General features: G+C 41.7%; 1 protein-coding gene across 1 annotated transcript; it reads right to left on the bottom strand.

Moving 5' to 3' along the window:
* Positions 1-45: 45 nt before the first annotated feature.
* Positions 46-21401, bottom strand: aldh1l2 (aldehyde dehydrogenase 1 family, member L2). Its single transcript, XM_034673096.1, has 23 exons — positions 21122-21401; positions 18975-19119; positions 15144-15378; positions 12108-12273; positions 11858-11959; positions 9034-9123; positions 8469-8603; positions 7733-7858; positions 7559-7650; positions 6289-6436; positions 6084-6203; positions 5859-5986; positions 5223-5373; positions 5062-5132; positions 4861-4966; positions 4558-4645; positions 4356-4449; positions 4049-4148; positions 3430-3528; positions 3176-3341; positions 2858-2963; positions 2574-2773; positions 46-2444 (listed from the first exon to the last, which is right to left on the bottom strand). Exons 1-23 carry the CDS (start codon positions 21167-21169, stop codon positions 2389-2391), a joined length of 2772 nt encoding a protein of 923 aa, XP_034528987.1. The 5' UTR covers positions 21170-21401; the 3' UTR covers positions 46-2388.
* Between the last annotated feature and the right edge of the window lie 808 nt (positions 21402-22209).

Below are 22209 nucleotides of genomic sequence, written 5' to 3'. Positions count from 1 at the left end.
GGAAGCATCACTCCATATTTATCAACCAACACCAGCTCAAGAGAGTAAAATTCAGATCAAGGTTTATTCAGCGTTTCATGACATCAGCTGCTGAAGACAAGCAGCTCCTCAAGGGGAGAACTCGCCTAAAGAATCCCTTCTTAGCCCTTGCTACGGTTACTCACACTGTGGGATAAAAAACGAACTTTACGACTTCTTCACCTGATCGCTGCAGAGAAAACATCTTACAGGTGTAAAGTTACTGAATGTAACATCAGAGTCTCCCTGTGTGACAAAATATATATCAATGAATCCTTCTTCTGTCAAATATTGACAAAAGAAGAGTTTCAGTGAGGGATAAAGGACTCCAAGACTCTGAGGAGCAAGAATTAAAACTGTATCAGTCACAGCAGGAGATGCACGTGTGTGTGTGTAAATGTTTGTTTTTATGTAGGGACTTTTTGTTCCTGTTTCATATCAATCATTAAATTCTAAACAGGATACAAACAGGCCTCAGTTAAACCATCATAAATTAATGCAATGCACTGTGTTGTTTTTAAAGTTTGATTGTCATCGGGGTTATGCAGCTTTAAGAGTTCATTTTTTGCAGCATTTAAGACGCATAAAGACCTTAAACACCAAATACAGCTTATCTGATATGAGACTAAATTGATAAATACATCATGTGTGATGCTGTGAAGAAGCTAACAGTACATCTTTAATGTTGGGCATCACAGCTTTATCCAGACAAAACAAGACATGATCATAAAAATGAAATAAAAAGTGACCGAGTTTGTTTAACTGTCGCAGCCTGTTTCAAGATAATTCAAGATAATCTGTAAAATATTCTGAAAAAGTGAGAAATCAATCTAAAAGTTTAGCTTCTCAATCCTCATTAAGACTTTAGCTATCAATAAAAATAATCCCTTCTTTCTCTGCTACCATTTTGTTCACGTTAGTGTGAACGATCAAACAAAATAAGATGAAGGAGCTAAAACCGCTAAAAGTCATGACCTGTGACAGATCTGTGACATCCCGACATGTGAGGTGTGTTTACAGGTGGAGGTGAACACTGTTAAAACCAGGATGTGACTTCTTTTTAAAACCTAAAGTGCAGTTTAACTCCTGTTTTCAGCCTGTTGTTTGTTGTGGCGGCGGCGGTGTACCAGAGTTTGTCCACTGAGATGCTCAGATTGTTTTTCTGGTGTCTGACATCATCACAGAGAGGATCCCTGCAGAGAGAGACCTCTTTGTTTCCTTGTTTTTTAACCACATAAGAACAATGACGCCTCTCTCTTCAAAGCCACCAGACTCCAAAGACATAATCAGTCATTGTTCCTGCTGAATAAAGACTTTACTGATCCCTTTTATCAATCGTTTAGATATTTAGTGTTTAAAAATACTGTCCTGCATCCAACAAACCAATTGAAAACATAAGTTAGGCAAAGCATGAATAAACCACCTGCAGGGGGCAGCAGTGGTTCGACACCCTCAGTGTCTTTATTATTGAGGAGGTAAAATAGCAGTTGTGATAAATGGAGTCTGGTGCCTTTGAAGAAAACGATCAAACAGCTGATTCTGGATTTAAAAAAAGGTGCATCTCTGCAGGATTAATGCACGTCATTGACGTGTTGTCAGACTGTCAGAAGAACTGTTTGAGATCATCAGTGATAACAAGAACTTTAAGTTGACAGACTTTCCCTTTAAAGATGATATCGCTTGCATCACAGCCTGTTTGCAGCCGCCAATGTAAGAAATCAACTCAACCTTTTCCCTCCTGTTCGACCCCAAATATGTTAAATCCAGGCCTTGCTTATAAAATGACGTAATTTCCCTTTAAATTAACACCTCTCTCATCTTCTCCAAAGATTTTGACCTCATGGCACGATGTAGCTCATAGACAAAAACAGCAACTACTTTGAGAACTGAATAAACTTCTTAAAAACAGAGAGTGTGTTTTATGTTAAAACACACTCTTATTTGAAAGCACAGTCGGACCCAGCTCAGCTCCCAGCAGGCGTCCGACTCCAGGTTTGTGTGTGTAGAAACACAGACGGGTAAAAACCAGGTGTCTCTTGTCCATGATGTGAGTTCTTTCACTCAGACAGCCAAGAAAAGACAGGCACGTTGTCCAGACTGAGGTGAACAACAAAGCTCTCCTCTCATTAATTCATTCATTCAGCACACACACTCTCTCACACACACACACAAACACACACACACACACACACACACACACACACACACACACACACACACACACACACACACACACACACACACACACACACACACACACACACACACACACACATATACAAACACACACTCTCACACACTGTCCTGCAGAATGTAGCTGGATGTCTGACTGAAGCAGACGGATGTGGGTCAGAGTTCATTCAGAGAGTCTTAGTACTCCACAGTCACTGCTTTGGTCTTGAGGTATTCACTGAGAGCGTCCTCTCCTGCAGACGAGACGGAAAACAAAACATGAAGACGTTTTATTCTCTCCAAAATAAACAAAAACATCAACCGACGTTTCTTCTCTTCGACTATAAAGATCTACATCACATGTGTTCTGTCTCCAGACTCACCGAGGTCTTTCCCGAAGCCGGACTGCTTGAAGCCTCCAAACGGTGAAGCCACGTCCGTCTTGTTGTACGTGTTTACAAACACTGTCCCCGCATCCAGCTTCTCGCTCACGTACATCGCCTTGTTGATGTCCCGGGTAAACACGCCAGAGGCCAGGCCGTACTCTGTGTCGTTGGCTCTCTGCAGCACGCCGTCCACGTCACTGTGGGTTTGAAAGAGGAGGGGAGGTGTTATGACAGGTTAGGGGCTCAAAGTGGACTGCAAATCACCCCCTTCGATGGCTTACCCATCTTTGAATTTGGACACCACCATGATGGGGCCAAAGGACTCCTCTTTGGCGATGAACATGTGGTCCTCCACGCCGGTAAACACAGTGGGCTCCATGAAGAAACCTGAGGGGCGATTGCACGGTTAATTACACGAGACAATAAACCCACAGGAAACAGTGCGTGTGTGTGGGTGTTTGTGTGTGTGCCTTTGTGTGTGTGTGTGTGTGTGTGTGTGTGTGTGTGTGTGTGTGTGTGTGTGTGTGTGTGTGTGTGTGTGTGTGTGTGTGTGTGTGTGTGTGTGTGTGTGTGTGTGTGTGTGTGTGTGTGTGTGTTACCTGGCCTGTCCACCTGTCTGCCTCCGCACACCAGCGTGGCCCCCTCCTTCAATCCCACCTCGCAGTACTCCAGCAGCTTGTCCATGTGAGCTTTGTGGTTCTGAGGGCCGTGGTCTGTGGAGCGATCCAGAGGGTCTCCAATCTTCATCTTCTTGATCTCCTCCACCTTAAAGGGAAGGATCAAGTCATGTTTAAGCTTCTTTTGCGGAAACTAATATCATTAAATATCATTACATGGTGCTGATCTCACTCACCACTCGGCTGATGTACTCGTCGTGAATGCAGTCCTCGACAAACAGACGTCCTGCAGCGATGCAGTTCTCTCCTTTGTTGAAATACACAGAGCTCATGCCCTGCAGAGAGAACACACACACACGTAAGCACATGCAGAATATTCAGAGGATGTTTTTGATCCACAAAAATATAGACGAAACAAAGGATCTTTTCCTGGGACAAATTTTGTTCTTATGCCTGGTTCTTGTGCAAAAAGTTGGCCTTTGTTCCTTACAAATTAAAAATGTTCCTTCTCTACTTGTTTTATTCTATACAGTGAACCAATGTTGTCTTTTCTTAACTATTAAAAAGCATTAAATTGAGGTAAAAACATACAGATATATTTTCATAATTAAGTAGGGAAGGCAACATTCAGTTTGTCCTGAATGCATGCATCAGTGCAGTACACAAGAAATTATTATGACCAAACTTTCACGCAGCTAGCAACCATTTGTGCCATTAAATATATAGGTTCTTATTTTCTAAAAGAAAAAACAAAGTTAAACATGTATTTACTGAGGAGATGCTTCCAGAGTAACACCACCCCCTTTCTCCCTCTCTCTCTCCCCCGCTTTCTCCCTGTCTCTCTCTGTGTCTCACCATGCGAACAGCCTTGTCCATGTCACAGTCCCCAAAGATAATGAGCGGCGACTTCCCACCAAGCTCCAGGGAAACCTTCTTCAGGTTACTAACTGCACAGCTGCAACATGAAAGGTTAGAGAAAACGTGTCAATATGCACCTGATGGAGACTTCAACCCACAGAGGAGTGTGTGTGTGTGTGTGTGTGTGTGTGTGTGTGTGTGTGTGTGTGTGTGTGTGTGTGTGTGTGTGTGTGTGTGTGTGTGTGTGTGTGTGTGTGTGTGTGTGTGTGTGTGTGTGCGTGTGTGTGTGTTTGTCGGGCTGTACCTCTTCATGATCTGTTTGCCGATGGGTGTGGAGCCAGTGAAGCCCAGCTTGCGGATGTCTGGATGGTCGGACAGACGCTGACCCACCATCCCGCCTGGAGGACAGAAACGAAACACCTCAGTTCACTTTAAATCTTTAAACAGCGTTTAAAAAAAGTGACTTTATTTTATAGATCATGTGTGTCCTGCGTATGTGTTCATACCTGAGCCCGGTAAGATGTTTACAACTCCTTTGGGAATCCCAGCTTTCACTGACAGCTCTGCAAACTTCAGCGCTGTCAGAGGAGTGACCTGAAGATAACGGAAACAAGCAAGAAAGCAGTTAATTAAAGAGCAAAAGATCATTCATTCCTCGTCCTCTCTCACTTCTTTTTGTTTCAAGCATGTGTGTGTGTGTGTGTGTGTGTGTGTGTGTGTGTGTGTGTGTGTGTGTGTGTGTGTGTGTGTGTGTGTGTGTGTGTGTGTGTGTGTGTGTGTGTGTGTGTGTGTGTGTGTGGCGCTCTCACCTGTGCAGGTTTAAGAACGAGCGTGTTTCCAGCGGCGAGGCAGGCAGCACTCTTCCATGCCAGCATCATGAGCGGGTAGTTCCAGGGGATGACGATGGCACACACACTGTCACAGAGAAACACACACACACAGACAGCATTAAGTGCACAGCTGGAAGGTAAACTGTGTACAGAGTGTTTAATGAATCCAGATGTTTTTACCCCAGAGGTTCTCTCCTAGTGAAGGTCAGGTTGCGGTTCGGTCTGGCTTGGTTGATCGGGATTGTCTTACCCTGCATTAAACAAACACACGTCTCTGTTATCACACGAAAAGCTCAGAAACCTCTGAAACCTGGACTCTGTGTTTTTTAATAGAGACCTACCTGGATTTTATCACACCAGCCGGCAAAGTATCTGAAGGTCTGGATGGACATGCCCACGTGCGTCTTCAGGGCGAGTGTGTACACGGCTCCAGAGTCGATAGATTCAATGGTGGCTAACTCCTCCTGGTGCTCCTCCATCAGGTCAGCAAGTCTGGAGGCAGAAGAGGAGGAAAGTTTGAGTCCAAACTATCCCTGAGGTGTCAGCATTCAGTTTAGGGACTTTAGGAGTCTTAAATTTAGCATTTCAGTTGCTGTCATGATGGTTTATTCAGAGCCAGACGTTTACATTTCTCTCTATAGATTTCTGTTTTTTATTCTAAAAGGAGAACAGAAGGTGGGTAAGTTATAGAGCAGATATGTATTCTGCATACAGTCAAATACATGCAATTTAGTGAGTTCAATGTGCTACTACTGTCTAGCTAATTATCTATTAGCTATAAACTGAGATCTTATAAGAGCTGAGAGTGAGAGCATGTCATGTTTTTGCAGACTCGTGTGCAGGAAACCAACAAACAAAGATTCCATAATGATCTGTTTGACTGTTTTACATCATACTTCAACCCTTTAAGAGTCCAGACCTGTGTGCTCTGTTTGTTTGTGTAACTCTGCTTTCATCCTCTAGGTGGAGCCACTCACTTGTACAGCAGACTTCCTCTATCTCTGGGGTTCATCCGGCCCCATGGTCCAACTTCGTATGCCTCTTTAGCAGCTGCCACAGCCCGGTCCACGTCGCCCACTGAGGCGTAGGACACCTTACAGATCACCTGGCGACACACACACACGGTCCAATCATATTACAAAAGTTACAATAACAACTTTATATGAGGATTAAAGAGGCTTCAGTGTGATCATGTGACTCACAGATCCATCAGTCGGGTTGATGGTGTTGTAGGTCTTTCCGTTTTCAGCGTCCTCAAACTTGCCGTTGATGAAACACTGGTTTGGCATCTTCAGCGTCATGTTGTTCACATCTTTGGTTGCCTGTAAAATAAACCAATTAACCAACCACGGATGCCGACACCTCCTAATATAGTCCATTATGTAAAACAAGGAGCAGTGGACTCACATAGTCGATGATCAGCTCCTCCTCCTGGTCCTCTCCCCTCAGCTTGCGGACGAACATCTGGATGAAGTCCTGGAAGGTGGTGGCCATGTAGACGTCCTCTGTCTGCAGCTGCATGCCGGCACACTTCTGCTTCACCTCCTCCACCAGCCTGGGAACAGACGGTCAAGAGTCAGTCTTTATTTGTATATTTGGTTTTGGATCAGCTGTGCAATTTTTAGCATTTCTTTTTATTGTTTATTCAAATAACAATTTGAATTCACGAATATAAAGGTTTCAGTCTCATAGTTGCAAAAAATTATGAGTAAAGGCGTTTTTCGACTGCAAGAACTTTACCCTGGAACTACATGCGTTTTGACGGAGGACCCAGGGTCTTAATTTAGTTCAGGGGTAGTTGATCTCCCCCCCTGAAAAGCCCCTGCTTTGGGGTTAGTACTTTTCAAAGGTCCCGGGACTTTTGGGGGGCAGGGCCTGCAATGCTGAACGTGTCTGATTGGTAGATTACCCGCAGTGTTTTTATTCCGCCCGCCGTCTCTCCCGGTGTTACGGTTTCAAAAGTGACCCTGTAAACTGGAGACCTTCATCTGAACGTGTCAGTGTTTGTGGAGTTTACACAGCTGTTGAAACACAGAGGGAGTTCCTGGGAATGCAAACTAGTTTAGTTTTTATTAAGATTTCAAAATATCCTCATCAGATGTTTAATGATCGTCTAAAGACGTTTATGAGGGATGCATCCGGCTGAAAGTTTCCAGTTAAAAGGGTCGCTGTTTAAACCAAAACCCCGGCGATCTCTGCCACAAGTTTTGAGTTAGAAACGATTTTAAAGTTGTGTTGAAATGTCTTTGCTACTTGCGCTTATCTCCTCTCACGTGTTGATTCAGTGAATCCATCTGTGATGAAATCCATCTAAAACAGCACCAGCTGAGTCTCTTCATGCTAACAGGCTAACTGTTGTGTTGCTCATAATGATACCTGCCTGTCCGTCTGCTTCTATGGTGTCATCTGTGATGAGTGCATTTACTTTTTTTTCTCTATACGTCACTGACATGATTTGAACAATCTACCTGGGACTTCAGCCCGCGGTCGAAACGCAGACAACAATGGGGGCACAGGAACCTTTTAGTTCCAGGGAAAGTAGTCCTGGGGGCTAAAAGACCCCGGAACTCTTAATCGAAATGCACCTTAAGATCCTTCAATCAGGCAAAACAAAAACTGTGGTCATCTATCCTCCTCAACTTATTTCACTTCTCCACCTTCTGCCCTTCTTCCTCACCTGACCACGTCCATGGAGGCCGCTCCAGACTTGAAGAAGTCTGTTGAGTCCTCAATGGCTGACACGTTGCTGAGGATTCCCTTCCAGATGTTCTGTGACAGAGGCAGTGAAGTCAGCTTGTTTTATCTGACAGTAAAATTATGCATTAACAGAGTGAAGCGCCCGCTGACTCACCCTGACATCCTCTGCCAGCTTCTTCTCTTCCTCCGTCAGCTCCACACTCGAGCTCTCTCCTGATGAGAAGTATTTGGATGCTGAGATCATCTTCCCGTCCTCAAACTGCAGGTTCTTCACCAGCAGCTGTGGAGCAAAACACGGAGAGGATTAACTACAGAAACAAAAGCCAACAAACGCTGACCGATCTGCGTCTGTGTTTGAATGAACCCAGCAGACGTTAACGCTCCTGGAAGGCGGCCAACAGACTCAGATGTGTTTGTTTTGTAGTAAAACAGACGCTCGAAAACTATTTCCTCATCTAATGTACAAATTATCACAATTGTTTTAATTTTGCTTCGATACGAATATGTGTAATATTTAATTTGTTTGTTTGTTTGTATTGTTGTTATCGTGGCAAATTTAGGTATAATTATTGTTGTAATTGTATCAATAGTGATAACTATTGTTATTATCATTCCGTTTCTGTTTGTTTGTTTGTTTGTTTGTTTGTTTGTTTATTTATTTGTTTTTGTACTCATTATTTATTATTATTATTTTTTTGATTTTTTAATTTATTTTTATTTTCTTGTTATTATTTAAGAATTTGATTGTCTTATTTTTTATTGTTATAAGTCATTATTAATTACAAGTGTTCAACACAATTGTCAAATTCTGTCAAAAAAGCTCTAATAAACAAAGTTCACAAAAAACAAACAAATACAAACAAAAAACCCCAAAAAACAGAGACACTCACAGCTTTCCCGTCAGTCCCGTACAGGACCAGTCCTTTCTTGGTGACCACGCCGGGCTGCGATGCTCCCTCAACCTCCAGGGGCTGACCGGCTGGTACTGACTCACCCAGCATGGAAGACCCGTACAGGGTCACGGACTGAGGAGGAACACGGAGGAGGATTAGAACAGAGGGAAGAATCAGGATCCAAACTAATCATGTTTTTGAAACGTCACATTGCAGCAGGTCTCCTCTGAAGTTCTCTAAATCTTTTCCTAAAGCTGAGACTTTAGGAACCATCTACATTTTCTAAGATTTACAGAATCTAATTAAACAAAGATAAATGTCATTATTGATGCTCAAATATAAAACAAAGATATCTTAATTCTGGTATTAATATCAACATTTGTAATCGTCATATTTTAAAACTCTTCCATGACTTTGCATCATGTTGTAATCTTCTTCTCTGAAATAAAACCTAACCTACTCTAACACATTTTTATTCCCCTGACCTGACACTTAAAACCACGTGTGTGTGTCTGGTGTGGGTTTGATGTGTGTGTGTGCTCATGTGTTCCAGGGAACACACCTGACCACCAATGAGAGCCCAGGCACCGGGGACTTTGTCATGGCCACGGATCCAGTTGTGGATGGCCTGTGCTGGCTGGGCCAGGTTGACCTGAGGGGGCAGAGAGACACAGGGGTGAAAACGCTGACGGCTCAAATTCACTTTCAGGGCAGCTTTCTGAGAATGAGAGGGAAGCCCAGCAGCTGTCTGCCACTTGCTGAAGGACACGTGGAAAAACGATGCTGGAAAGTAACCCTGCACGCTAAGAATAGCACATCTAGACATTCTGCAGAGAGACGAATCACAGCGCGTCTGAGACCGGCCCCTCCCTCCATGTGGGACAAACACAATCTGACATATTTGGACCTGAATATTCTGGACTCAGTAAATTTCCACGCTGCTCAATGAATGAAAGTGTTGTTGCACAAAAAGCTGCTGAAAACAAGCTGTTTACTTTATTATGTAAGAGTTTCAACACAGGGAAGCTTTCAGTGAACAGGATGCAAATAAATAAACATAGCAGTGTCTGCTGTCACATCCAGCATCTGCTGCTGGAGATATTTACATACAGGGACGACATTTACTCTGTTTGAATAAATTCATTTAGACTCAGGAGAGGCTGTGCAAAAATGTCTTGATAAAAAAATAACTTATTTAAGAGTTACAGCGAGCTGAACGTCCATAACAAAGTATTTATTGCAGTATTAAGCATTTTCACAGAGTGTCTTTGCTAAATAACAAGCCATTCAGCTCGATCTGATTCAATATTTCGACTCAACCACGAAGACTTGGCTCAAACTAAGGAGGTACCACCGCTACATTTATCAGAATCAGAATCAGGGTTAGAAATACTCATTTATCCCAGGGGGGAAATTCAGTTATTACAGAATGCTCTTATACACAGTATGAAAAAAGCCAAAATACAAATAGAAAGAAGGAATAAAATAAAATATAAACACGAATAAAATAAAGTATATGCAGAAGTGCAGAATAGTTAGTGTTCACTGTGGACAAAAGCGCTGGGAATGAAGGTATCATATACAAGGATGTTAAAGTGGCAGGGATATTGATCAGTGTATTGCATGGTTATGATACTTCAGTCTCAGTAGGCTAAAAAGTCTAAACACAGTTTTGGAACAGCTCTGAAAGATTGCTTTGTTAAAGTGGCTGTCAAAGCTGCAACATGAACCCTTCACCATAAATCTGCGTAGCTCTGACGTGCACCGCAAGCCCTGTGATTGGTCCGCTCGACGGTATTGTATTTCCTGCATTTACAGCACTTCCTGAATCGCTGCAAATCAGCCATGCATTTAATAATAATAATAATAAACTTTATGTATATAGCTCTTTTCTTAACAAAGTAACAAAGTGCTTCACAACAAAAAATGCAGAAAACTACAAAGCGTAAAGAACAGTGCAGACAGGAAAAAAACAAAAAAACAGGACATCTGAATGCAGAGCAATATTCAAGATTTAGGGGTGGAGAAATACCTTCTTATATAGCTTGTATAGTTTTTAGTGAGTATTTAAAAGCAGTTAAGTTTGTGGATTGTCTAATCGGCAGTGGCAGTTCCACAAACTTGGAGCTCTGACTGAAAAGGCCCGGTCACCTTTTGTTCTAAGGCGGGATCTTGGCACAACTAGCAGAGATGCATCCACAGATTTGAGGGGCCGCCCAGGCACATATGGGGTTAAAGGTCTCTTAAATAGTTTGGAGCCTGTCCATTTAAAATTTTAAAAGTAATTAATAAATCTTAAAATCGACACGATTAAAAGCGGTCAGCCAATGTAGGCTGGCGAGGACAGGAGTGATGTGTTGTTATTTTGGCGTGCCTGTTAAAATCAGAGCGGCTGCATTTTTAACTAGTTGGAGTCTGTGGAGGGAGCTCTGTCTGATACCTGTTAAAGGTGCATTACAATAATGTAGAAGAGAAAAAATAAAAGCATGGATGACTTTGGACAGATCGGAGGGGGAAAGGAGTGATCTTATTTTGGAGATTTGTTTGAGGTGGAAGAGCTTTCATCGGGATGTTATTGTACAAGGCACAGAGTTTGTTATGAAGAAGGTCTCCGCCTCCTCTCTATTTTTCCCTGTAATCATGTCTGTATGATAAACAGTAACATGTATCAGCTGTAGATTAACAGAACACGTTCTGAATCGCTGTGAAAAAGTAAACAGAACATCTGCATCTAGAAGTTGTTTGTTTTAGCCGCTGTCAGGCTCAGTTTGTGTCAAAGTGTCTGACATGAAACAGAAAGGATCCCTTCAGAGACCGATGACTTAGGTATTTAGCAGACACAAACGTTTCTTTTCTCTTTTCACCTCAAGACTCCTCTGACAAAAACATCTATTTCAACTCACAGAGCACAGGAGTTAATGACCCACCCCGGCCTCTATCTGTTAATGTGTCAGTGTTGGTATGATTTGTCAGGGAGGCGATCCCAGAGTCTCTGAGTGGCTGCAGAGAGCTTTATCTATGAAAGACACACTTCTCATGGATCAAGAATCCTTTACAGGCACTGATCTGAGGATTTTAGGGGCCTAACTGTGCTGTATGGGGATAGAAGTTCCTAATGTAGGTCTATAAGGAGTCTGGTAGCAACATTTAATAGAGTCAAAGTCGATACCCATACACAGGAAGATGTATTATCTGGTCTTGTCGAGGATCTGGGATTTCAGAGCGAGGATTTGACAGCATTGCCAAATATCATTTCACAGTGTTTGCAAGAAGTCTAATGTGATTGAATGACTGGTTGAGGGCCTTGGCAGTGGTGCTACTTTTTGAGGCCTCTATATTTCAGTCTGGATCAGGCTTCAGAGTCACTAGAAGAGTGGGACTCTTACCTTGGCATTGGACTTCTTCTGAATGCCCTCGTATGTGGCTCCTTCTTCTGTCTGAGGAACTTTAGCGGCCTTCCCGTCAGCGATGAGCTGCACAGATTCCACCTGCACAAACAAACAATGCAGCAACTCAGTCTCTGAAGTTCAGGTTGCTGTTGAAAGATCAAAGTGGAGTAATGCAGAAAAAGAGCGAATGTTGATCCTCCTAATGTCTCAAAAAGGAGGATCAACAGAGATGATGTTGGGGGGTTACCATGGCCTTGATGCCCTCAGGGAAGAGGAAGCGGTTGTAAAGCGAGTCCACGGTGTCGTTGGCCTCCACAGCACACTCTTTCTGCAGCAGGATGGGTCCGGTGTCCAGTCCATCGTCGGCCCAGAACACCGTGAAGCCGGCTTTGTTATCTCCATGGATCAGAGTCCTGCAGGCACACAAACACACACACAGAGGAAGTCAACACTTGGAGAGGCAACATGACGCAGGAATCTTTAGGGCCGGTGGAGGATTAGAAAAGAGCCATAAACCTGAGTTAGTGGAGCGGAGGAGATAAAGACGAGAGACCGCAGAGACGGAGACTAATGCGGTCAGACCGTGGATAAGAGTGTGACACAAACAAGCCATCTGGTTCCCATGATGCAACTGGATATATACAGCCGTTTGTTTGCCCACTTTGGCCTCATAGTTAAGTCACACGCCTCATGGACAGAGACTGTAGTCCTCGGGTGGGTGGCCCGACTCAAACCCAGCCTGCAGCCCCTTTCCCACATCTCACTCCTCACTCTCTCACCTGGTTTCCTGCCCATTCCACTGTCCTGGCCTTTCAAAATAAAGGCGTAAAAGCCTTAAAAATATAACTGAGTTCAACTGTAGGTTTTACAGTTTCAAAAAGTCAAGATTGAAGATACTTAAATAAGCAACAAGTCAAACCTATTTTGCATGTCTAGTTTGCTTTAAGAGGCTGACATATCAGAACATTGAATCAAGTCAAACCCTCAATTCACACATCTTTAACCCAGATTCATTCAGACTTAAAGAACAAAAACAACTCCTGAATCAGCCAGATTAACCATAGGAGTAATTCCAGAGTAAATTAAGATCATTGCAGAGTATTAAAACTCTTAAAGAGTCTTCAGAGAAGTCGTGTTATAACACTTGTCAACAAACAGAAGCCGTTTATTTACACACGGTGATAACGGCGCAGAGAGATAGAGCGGGTGGAGTGCATGCACACCAGTGAGAAGAGAGATAAGGAAACCGGCTCACTCGGGGGGCTGGGGTCAAACTGAACTGGTTTAATCCTCATGTTAGACAGAGATATAGCAGCAGACCCTCTTCTCTCTACTCTGACCTGGACCTCAGTCTGAATCCGGACTGTGTGAACTTCTTACCTTTACACTCACGGAACACCTGTTATGAGGAAGCTAGTTTGTGTGACACTCAGCAGCAGCAGTCATTGTAGCAGCAGAGGAAGAATGTTGATGAAATGCAGCGTGACAGTATTCACGCTCAAACCAAGCTTAAACTGAAGCTACAAAACCATCAGGTGAATTGAACTGTGTGAACTGTAGGGACTTGCTTCAAAATTAAGCTTTGTATAAGTATGATAAATAACACTTACCTATGCAAACTTTAAGAGCTCTACCTTTAGATACATTTTTTATTGTTTGAAAGATTCTTAAACTTGGTTTTAGCTTTGTATTGTTTTTCTTTTGTAATTTGTGCATTTTTTACTCAATTTGATTACATTTAATTAACTTTATATACTTATGAGTCTAATATTTTTTTCATTTTTACTTGTTTTTCTGACAATTATGCAAACATTTTATTTAAATTTGAGGAACGCAGTTCCTAGTTTTGTGTGAATCAAACGGTATCATCCTCATAGCACCAATACATTTATATTTAGGTTTAAAGTTTAGAAACAAAAGTGATTTTGTTTTTATTTTCATGCTTTGTTTGGTTCTGTTCTGCTTTGTTTTTACTGATTTGTTTAATTATGTTTTGTTTTTGTTGTGTACTTTAGAAAATGTATAAAATCTATTTTTAAAATATTAATAAACAAAATGTATTAAAAGGAGTCAGGAGTGTATTTTAAAACTTATGATGCAACTGTTTTGAATATTTGTTGTAAAGTATTTGGAAAGGACATTTTTCCTGATCAAATATTTCTCCCTCTGAAGAATCCTTACAGCTACTTGCTCCATGCAAGATGTATGAATATAAAAAGCATGCTAAAATATTTTAATATCTGTCTTTCGTCTATTTTTGTAACTTTTTCTTGTTTTCATATTTTTGATATTTTTGAACTACCTACTGTCTGTATCTATTCTATAGTGTTAACTTCTTTTATACAGTAGGTTTCCTTCTTTTTTGTCCTTTATATATTTCTGTTTATGTGTTTACATCTGAAAAGCAAAATAAAATATTCAAAAAAAAATGTATCTAAATATAATAAATTCATGGAAAATATTAAGGTTAGAACATTTCTATGGACCAATATCTTCTTTTAAATACATTTCAATTCAAACAATTGTGTCACACATCCTGGGGAGCAGCATTTTTTGGCAGAATACCAGCACTAACCTCAACAAACCTGTTACCAAACATGCTATTGAAATTAGGGGGAATTTCTCAACAGCATCATAAAGAAGTTAAGTCCTTTATGCAGAATGTTTGATTTCCTATACTTCAGTGTTTTTCACAGTTTTTATGATTCAGTGTGATTGTTGCGAGTGGTAATACTCAGGATTTTTGTTTTTCATCTGCAGCTTTATGATTCATTTGCCTTCATTGTTTTCTCCTGCATGCTTTAGCACCAATCAGAAAGTGACTGCTCTTGTTTAAGTGACTGTTTGGTGACCTGACACACACTCAGAATATGTTTGAGTTATTCTGTTAAAGAGCTGTGACGTAAGAGTGAAAACAAAGTGTGTGATGTGTGTGATGTGTGTCCTGACTGACTGCAGCAGCCGTCACTCTCTCACAGATCTCTGCAGGCTGCTCTCTGCAGTTGTTAGTTAACACGTAAAGTCTGTGTAGGTTCTTTGGCCATCTGCCGCTGTCTGTTTGTCTGATTTCACTACTGCTGCACATTCAAGGCCAAACAGACTCTCCTCTGCTGGTCTGATCGTGATTTGTCATCTGTGATACCTGCGAGGAAACGTCACTGATGTCGTTCTTCTTCTGCAATAGATCCATGTGGGCAGAGAGCCAAAACAAACTCAGAGAGAGGAGATGTAAACGGGGGGATGGTGATGTATTTAGGTTTATAAACATGTTGTGCTTCCTCACCAGTTGATGGCGGAGGCTCCTCGGTGCAGAGGCAGGATTGAAGGATGGTAGATGATGGAGCCGTGTGTCGGGTTGTCGATGACGTTCATGGGGATGAACTGGGAGCAGAAGGGCATCACGTTGAGCTCAGCGCCCACCGCCTTGTACGCCTCCACCACCTCTGGGATCGGCTTCCCCTTCAACCGCCACCGAGGGAACTTGAACACCGGTGTCCCGTCTTTCTCTGCTGCCACCGCTGGAGAGAAGAAGAGCGTTGCAATTAATGCAATGAATAATAATTATAACATCATGTAATCTTTAAAATGAAATACATGTTGAATACGTCACTGGTTGTTTCATTCAGCTTGTTAAACTTCACAAAGCCTGAAATATCGAGAAATGACACCAGAAAAACATCCAGATCCCAGAAGGATCAAATCTCAACTTTATATATAAACCTAATTTTATCCAATAAATTCTAAATGTATTAATTTCATGTATTTAATCGTAGTAACAGAACCTAAAAGATAATTTAAAAGATACAGTAGCATTTTAGAAAATTGAATAAGGTTGATTAAATTGCGTCTCAAACAAAACTCTGAATCTCGTCTCTGCAGAGCATCCAGAAAGCAAGAAATATTAATAAAAAAAGGTGTAAAATAAATAAGGGATAAGTACACAAGTCTGTTTGGGAAAAAGTGGCATAAAAATATACACAATAAAATACATAAACAAAGACCCAACATCATGAATCACTGGTAACTGGCTCATCGTTTCAGGCCTGCACCAAACAAGCTGAGGCTGCAGGTCGGGGGTTCATGGGGTTGCAGCAGAGGTGTCAGAGTTTACAGCTTGCTGTTTGATACTGGAGCAGGTGAGGGGCGTGTGAAAATGGGGTTTATCAAACCAGCAGTAAAAACCTGCCAGTTGGTGACGCTCCTCAGTGAGGGGGAGGTTAAAAGTTGTCGTCCTCACTCATGTAGGCCTCCTCTGTGGCGTGAATTCTGTTGTGAACCAGGGTTTGTTGTTGAATTTGCAAAATTGAAAGAAATGCCAAAGTTTAAGAGTTTGTCAAAGTCTGTGGATGCAAAGTCTTTGTAACTTAATTTCTTAAACTGCTTCAGCAATGTGAAACTTTACTTCAGAGTTTTGATTCATTTCAACGTCAGTGTGATGATCAGCTTGTAAAGAAACTTGCTTCATGCATAAGAGTTAAAAACCTGAAATTCTTCTCTGCATGCTCCTGTTCAGTGATGATGATATTTGAGTGCAAGAACAACCAAATGCAATTCTAAGACCTCCCCTGTCATCTTAGCTGTTTCACTTTTCCTCATCAGAGTTTGTAAATTCAAAGTTTTCATGTGTTCACTTAATGCAGTTCAATAGAAAAGCAAAAACAAACACATGAATTCTGCCCTGTGAGCCTCTCAAACCACAAGTTACACCTGCCTCTGTTCCTCTTCACCATCAATCACATGAACTCTATCAGAGTCACAACCAGTTCTACCTGCTGTACCTACACACACACACACACACACACACACACACACACACACACACACACACACACACACACACACACACACACACACACACACACACACACACACACACACACACACACACACACACATACATACACATACATACACATACACACACACACACACACACACACACATACACACATACACACATACACATACACATACACACACACACTGCACGGTGCACTTTCTCTAGTTGAATCCAGATACAGCAAACAGACACATGTAAGCTTGAACATACAGAGAGATTGACCAATCACAGACACAGGAGAGAGAAGCGTGGAGGATGTGAAGTGTTTTATGTGTTTGAGAAGAGATAACATGCTAACCTTGTTCTTGTCCCAATACAGTGACATGTTGTTGGCTTATTTTATTGCAGCAGAGCGAAATTCACGACAGGACATCATGAAACAAAGGCATAATGTGCACAATGTGATTGCAATCATATCAAAGCTACTTTTAAGCTGACAAATGTACAGACATCTTCATTGTTCTCGCCTTTATAACGCTTCTCCTTCATCACACTCAGGCGTTTATAATCATTCTGTTTCCTGCTGCATTCTCACATCAGCTCACCCCGACTTTTGCAGAAGTTTTACCTGAATGCGTGCTGGAAAAGTCCAGCTACAATCAGGGAAAACAAACGTCTGTCTGCATTCACAGAACCATCTCACACAGAAAATGTCAGGAGGATTTTTGGACTTTAGTGCACGAGTGAATTTACACTACCCGTCAAAAGTTTGGAAACACCTTCTCATTCAATGGTTTTTAGTTATTTTAATTATTGTAAACACTGTAGATTAATACTGAAGACATCAAAACTATGAAAGAACATATATGGAATTATTGAATGAACAAAAAAGTGTTAAACAAATCAGAATATGTTTTATATTTTAGACTCTGTAAAGTAGCCCCCTTTTTCCTTCATGACAGCTTTGCACACTCTTGGTATTCTCTCAGTCTGCTTCATGAAGTGGTCTCCTGGAAGGGTTTCTAATTAACATGAGCCTTGTGAAGAGTTCATTTGTAGAATGACTTGCCTTCTTAATGTGTTTGAGACCATCAGTTGTGTTGTTCAGAGGTAGGGTTAGTACACAATGGATAGCCCTATTTGACTACTGTTGTAATCCAGATTATGGTAAAACCAGATTATTTCATAGTTTTGATGTCTTCAGTATTAATCTACAATGTTGAAAATAGTTAAAATAAATACAAAACCATTGAATGAGAAGGTGTGTCCAAACTTTGACTGGTAGTGTATGTGTTTTAAATCTTTCTAAATGTGCATTAGTGTGTCCTGTGTTACATCCTCACACATGTTGCTGAAAGGCCAGAACAAACCTCAAGTTGTCTCAGGCACAGCAGGAACGTGCATTGTTTGCGCGTCTATAGGTTGAAGCACAGAAGCCTCTCATTACTGGCCCCGCTGAGAGAAAACATGGATGACAGGCAGAACTCCAGAAGCAGCCGCCAGCTGATAATGATGATGATGTTTCCTGGAAAGATTGCATCATACGAGAGAGCGCGGCCGGATTGTAAACTTTTCACCTCAGAGCTGCGTCTCTAGGCCACGCAGGGCCTCTCCACTCTCTTACAATGGAGGCACTATCGCGCGGCTAACACAGGAAAAAAGCCTGTCTTTGTCAGGGGACCACCGCAGAGTCAACAAGCATCCAGCACAGCCACAGCAAAGGCCTCTGATCCAAATCGGACCAGGATCATCAGAGGATGCTACTCTATGTTATTTGTGCACAAAGCAACTTACACACACAAACCAAATTTAACTTCTCGAAAGAGTTCAAAGATGTTGCTTGAATTTTCTCAGACTTACTAAACAAAGAGTGCATGAAACTACTGATTCCACCACATTCTGCTGAGTGATAACAGACTTATTCAGCTTTGGAGACGAGGTAACTCCACATCCGAGTGATGATACTATGCACTGAACACAAAGGAACATGGAGTTTGCATGGTCTGAAAAACAGTGTGCTAAAGAAGAGGGCTGACAGAAGACAGAAAATAAATGAGACTTCAGTTTGGAGGATTACGCTGCAACCACACATGCACTGAGCTCCCTGAACTCTTCAGGGTTAGCTGCATGTGTGGACAAGAATTTTTCACCACGCCTTTATGCAGACTTAAAGAAAACTTCTGAGTGGTGCAACCCGTCCAGAATGGTCTTCCCTTGACTTCAAACAGGATGCACAGTATGGATGATAGAAGCATGGATAATGATGCATGTGAATCCAGGAGATAACAGGTTATTAATACCACCTTAAGACAACATGCACCGTGATGAACTTACCCAGAGGATCAGCCTTCCCATCCTTGTCGGGGACCGTGAACACACCCACCACCTTGTGTCCCTGCTTCCTCAGGTTGCTGTACACCTCCTGGCCGAACAGACTCTGGCCAATGATCGCTAGTTTCAGCTTATTCTGGTAGTAATTCTGGAACAGAGGAAACACAGACAAGTTTGATTAGTGTGAAAATCAACAATAATGTTTGAGTCACCTGTAGAGAATTTCTTAAAGTCACCCTCAAGTGTTTACAGTCCATACATCATACAACACCTTCTATTCTCAGACTCTCAGACTCAGATAAGAACGCTTGATAAACATCTGCATGAGTAAATATAGCTTTGGTTCAGGTGAGCAGAATTTAACCCTTTCCTGACCTCATGCCAGCTATAAAAGAATGACCAATTCAAGTGTCAACTGCACCTGACTGATTTAAACATTTCGTGTTACAGGGCCTACAAAAGGCCTCTTAAAAGGACACTACAGATATTTTGTAAAAACACTTTAATTAAAGCTCCTGTAGGGAATTTTTGTCTGAGACTACATAAATATTCATAGCACCTGATATCACTATGGCTTGGTATGTGTCAGACCAATGGGGTGTTCACATCAGACGCAAATAAAATCATTCGCGCGAATGAATTACATATAAAGTCAATGTAGACGCACAAATAGATGCGAGTAGTGGTATGGCAGAACTAATCGTGCAAATTTAGTGCGAATGACGCGAATCATTCACGCGAATGATTCGCAAAAGTTGAAATAGCTGAACTCCAGCAAATCTACCGTGCCACGATAGCCAATCAGCGTGCAGATCACCCGGTGATGTATGGATCAGCGGAGATTAATTCATCTGGAATATATGGGGCACATTCAATCTCTGTAATTAGTATTCTATAAAGATTTGGGATGACAGAAACATTCGACTATTTCAAAGAAAGCAGGATGTAATTTTTTTGGTGAATATAAGAAGTATATTTTTGTCCACAGGGGGCGTCAAAATTAATGCAAACAAAAATTCCTCACTGGAGATTTAAATCGCTGCAATGAAAACTGGAGTATCATGACCTCTTTATCAGTTTTAGATCTACACAGTATGAGGATAGTTTGTGAATTATAATGTTAAATATTGCAATAAATAAACATACACTGAAGCATAAATATCATGTATTGTTTACAGCCGTGCATGTTACATGTCTTCTACTCTGAATCAAAAATATATTCAAACTGTAATAGTTAGTTTAGTCCTTGTCAGCTATCAAGCACGCCTTCCTCACTCTCCTCTCCTCTAAGTTACTTAAGTTTATGTAATTAATTTACACCAACAAAACAATGACCTGATGACAGACATAAAGTCACTTATTGTGTCTTTATTATTAAATACAAAGACAATCATTTTGATTCAGCAGACGTATATCTTTAAAAAGAACTGGTATAAAAAAGAGTGGGGTTGGATTGAGGGGCCCCATCATCCTGCCTCTCACAGGAACCCCAGAATCTCTGAGTCCACCCCCTGTCCAAGGGTCATTAAATCTTTGTCTTTGGTGAGGACCGGCTCTGAGGACAGTGATTGGCTGACAGCTCAGGAGAAGTTCCTGACTGTAAGCTGCACACGTGTGAGTGAAGCAGGGAAGGACGTCTCAGGTTTCTGCTGCTCAGATGAATGGAACTGTCAAGTGCATGAGGCACCAACTCCAGGCTGGCACCCTGCAACGTGCTCCCTCCATGGTTGCAAAACACGCACTGTTATTAACTACATAAGCAGACAGCACACTCATGCTTTCATAAGGGTCGTCTGCAGCCCTGCAGGAGCCGGACTAAGCCAAGGCGAGATCAGGCTGATGCAACTCCTGCAGATCTTGTACAGTAGAGGCCGGTTCAGTCAGAGCACTGAGTGAGAGAGCGCAGACAGTAACGTGGCAGCCTAGCACTGACACACTAGAGCCTGCTCTGTTTGGAGAATACACGGCTGCAGAGGGTCTTTAAAGACCCGGACCTGAACTATGACTCACTGATCCGCAGTGAGAGGCGAGCCCGGTCATGTCACAACAACCTGTCCTGCACTGAACACCCACTAATGTGATCCTGTAACAATGCAACGTAAACACCAGAGGCTGGGATCTGCATGGTGCAGTGAACGCAGCGTACTCACGGACGAGGTGGAGAATCTCCTGAAGACTTGACTCGCCGTCCACAACATGATGGCGGTGTTTGTGATATTTAAAAATGTATTAAAATAATTTAATTGAATCCACACAGAGAGAGAGCAGAGTGTGTCCGAGCTGCTGCTACTGCTGCTGCTGCTGAGGTATGTGCGCTGCTGGCCACACACACCTTCCTCTGTGTGTGACAGTGTGTGAGTGTGTGAGTCAGAGGAGTGGCCGTGGACCAGGCTCACCACAGCCAGCTTATTCTCGACAGCAGCGGACACACGACGTGCTGTTTGGAGCGGTGCGTGCGCGCTCACGCAGGGCTGACGACCCCTTCCACTGCGCGGGCACGCGTGGGAAATTGAGTTTAATCTAATTTCTTCTCTTTATATCAGCTAATTTAATGATCATTCATTTACATGTGTTACTCATTTTGTTATATTTTAAAAGCTAAACATATACTGAATATATGCTATCTTATATCAGACATTATTTAAAACAAATACATGTGAATATATTGAATTTAAGAACATTTTATTTAATGAAAAAATATGTTAAATAACGTTTTTACTCAGTTTTTGCTCATTACTTCTTACTTTCTTTAGAAATTGGATATTTCACGTCTTTATTTTTCATACTATAGAAGAATAGAAAAAGAAGAATGCCTTTATTGTCATTGCAACAAGTACAATGAAATTGAAAGGTGCAGTCCTCATTAGATGCCATTTAAAAGAGACAAAAACAATCAAGATATAAAAAGTAATACATACAGGAATAAAAACACTGTCACACACACAACATACAAATCAAATCAAATCACGGAGCAGCAAAGTTCACACTTGAGAGTGATTTTTTTTTTTCTTTTTATGTCAGTTTCTTGACAAAAGGAGAACAAATGTGTCTTTAATTTCTATTATTTTACTTGAATTATATTACAATGCTTATTATAACGCACTAAAACACAAAGTCAGGAGTCAACCATTAAACCTGATTCTGCATTACTGGACCAAGCAAGGCATTACAGCCTTTAATCAGATTGTTATTAATGAAAATATAAAGATTTGACACTACTCTCCCACGGACATGCGTG

This window comes from Notolabrus celidotus, chromosome 21, assembly GCF_009762535.1.
Source record: "Notolabrus celidotus isolate fNotCel1 chromosome 21, fNotCel1.pri, whole genome shotgun sequence".
Lineage (NCBI taxonomy): Eukaryota > Metazoa > Chordata > Actinopteri > Labriformes > Labridae > Notolabrus > Notolabrus celidotus.
The sequence above is the reverse complement of the archived record's forward strand: the minus strand, read 5'-3'. Positions and strand labels throughout refer to the sequence as shown.

Coding starts and splice junctions, on each gene's coding strand:
- aldh1l2 (XM_034673096.1), bottom strand. CDS start 21,169: ATGTTGTGGACGGCGAGTCAAGTCTTCAGGAGATTCTCCACCTCGTCC. Junction 11,960..12,107: donor CTGAGGGCATCAAGGCCATG/GTAACCCCCCAA, acceptor TTGTTTGTGCAG/GTGGAATCTGTGCAGCTCAT. Junction 4,149..4,355: donor GGCAAACAGATCATGAAGAG/GTACAGCCCGAC, acceptor TTCATGTTGCAG/CTGTGCAGTTAGTAACCTGA.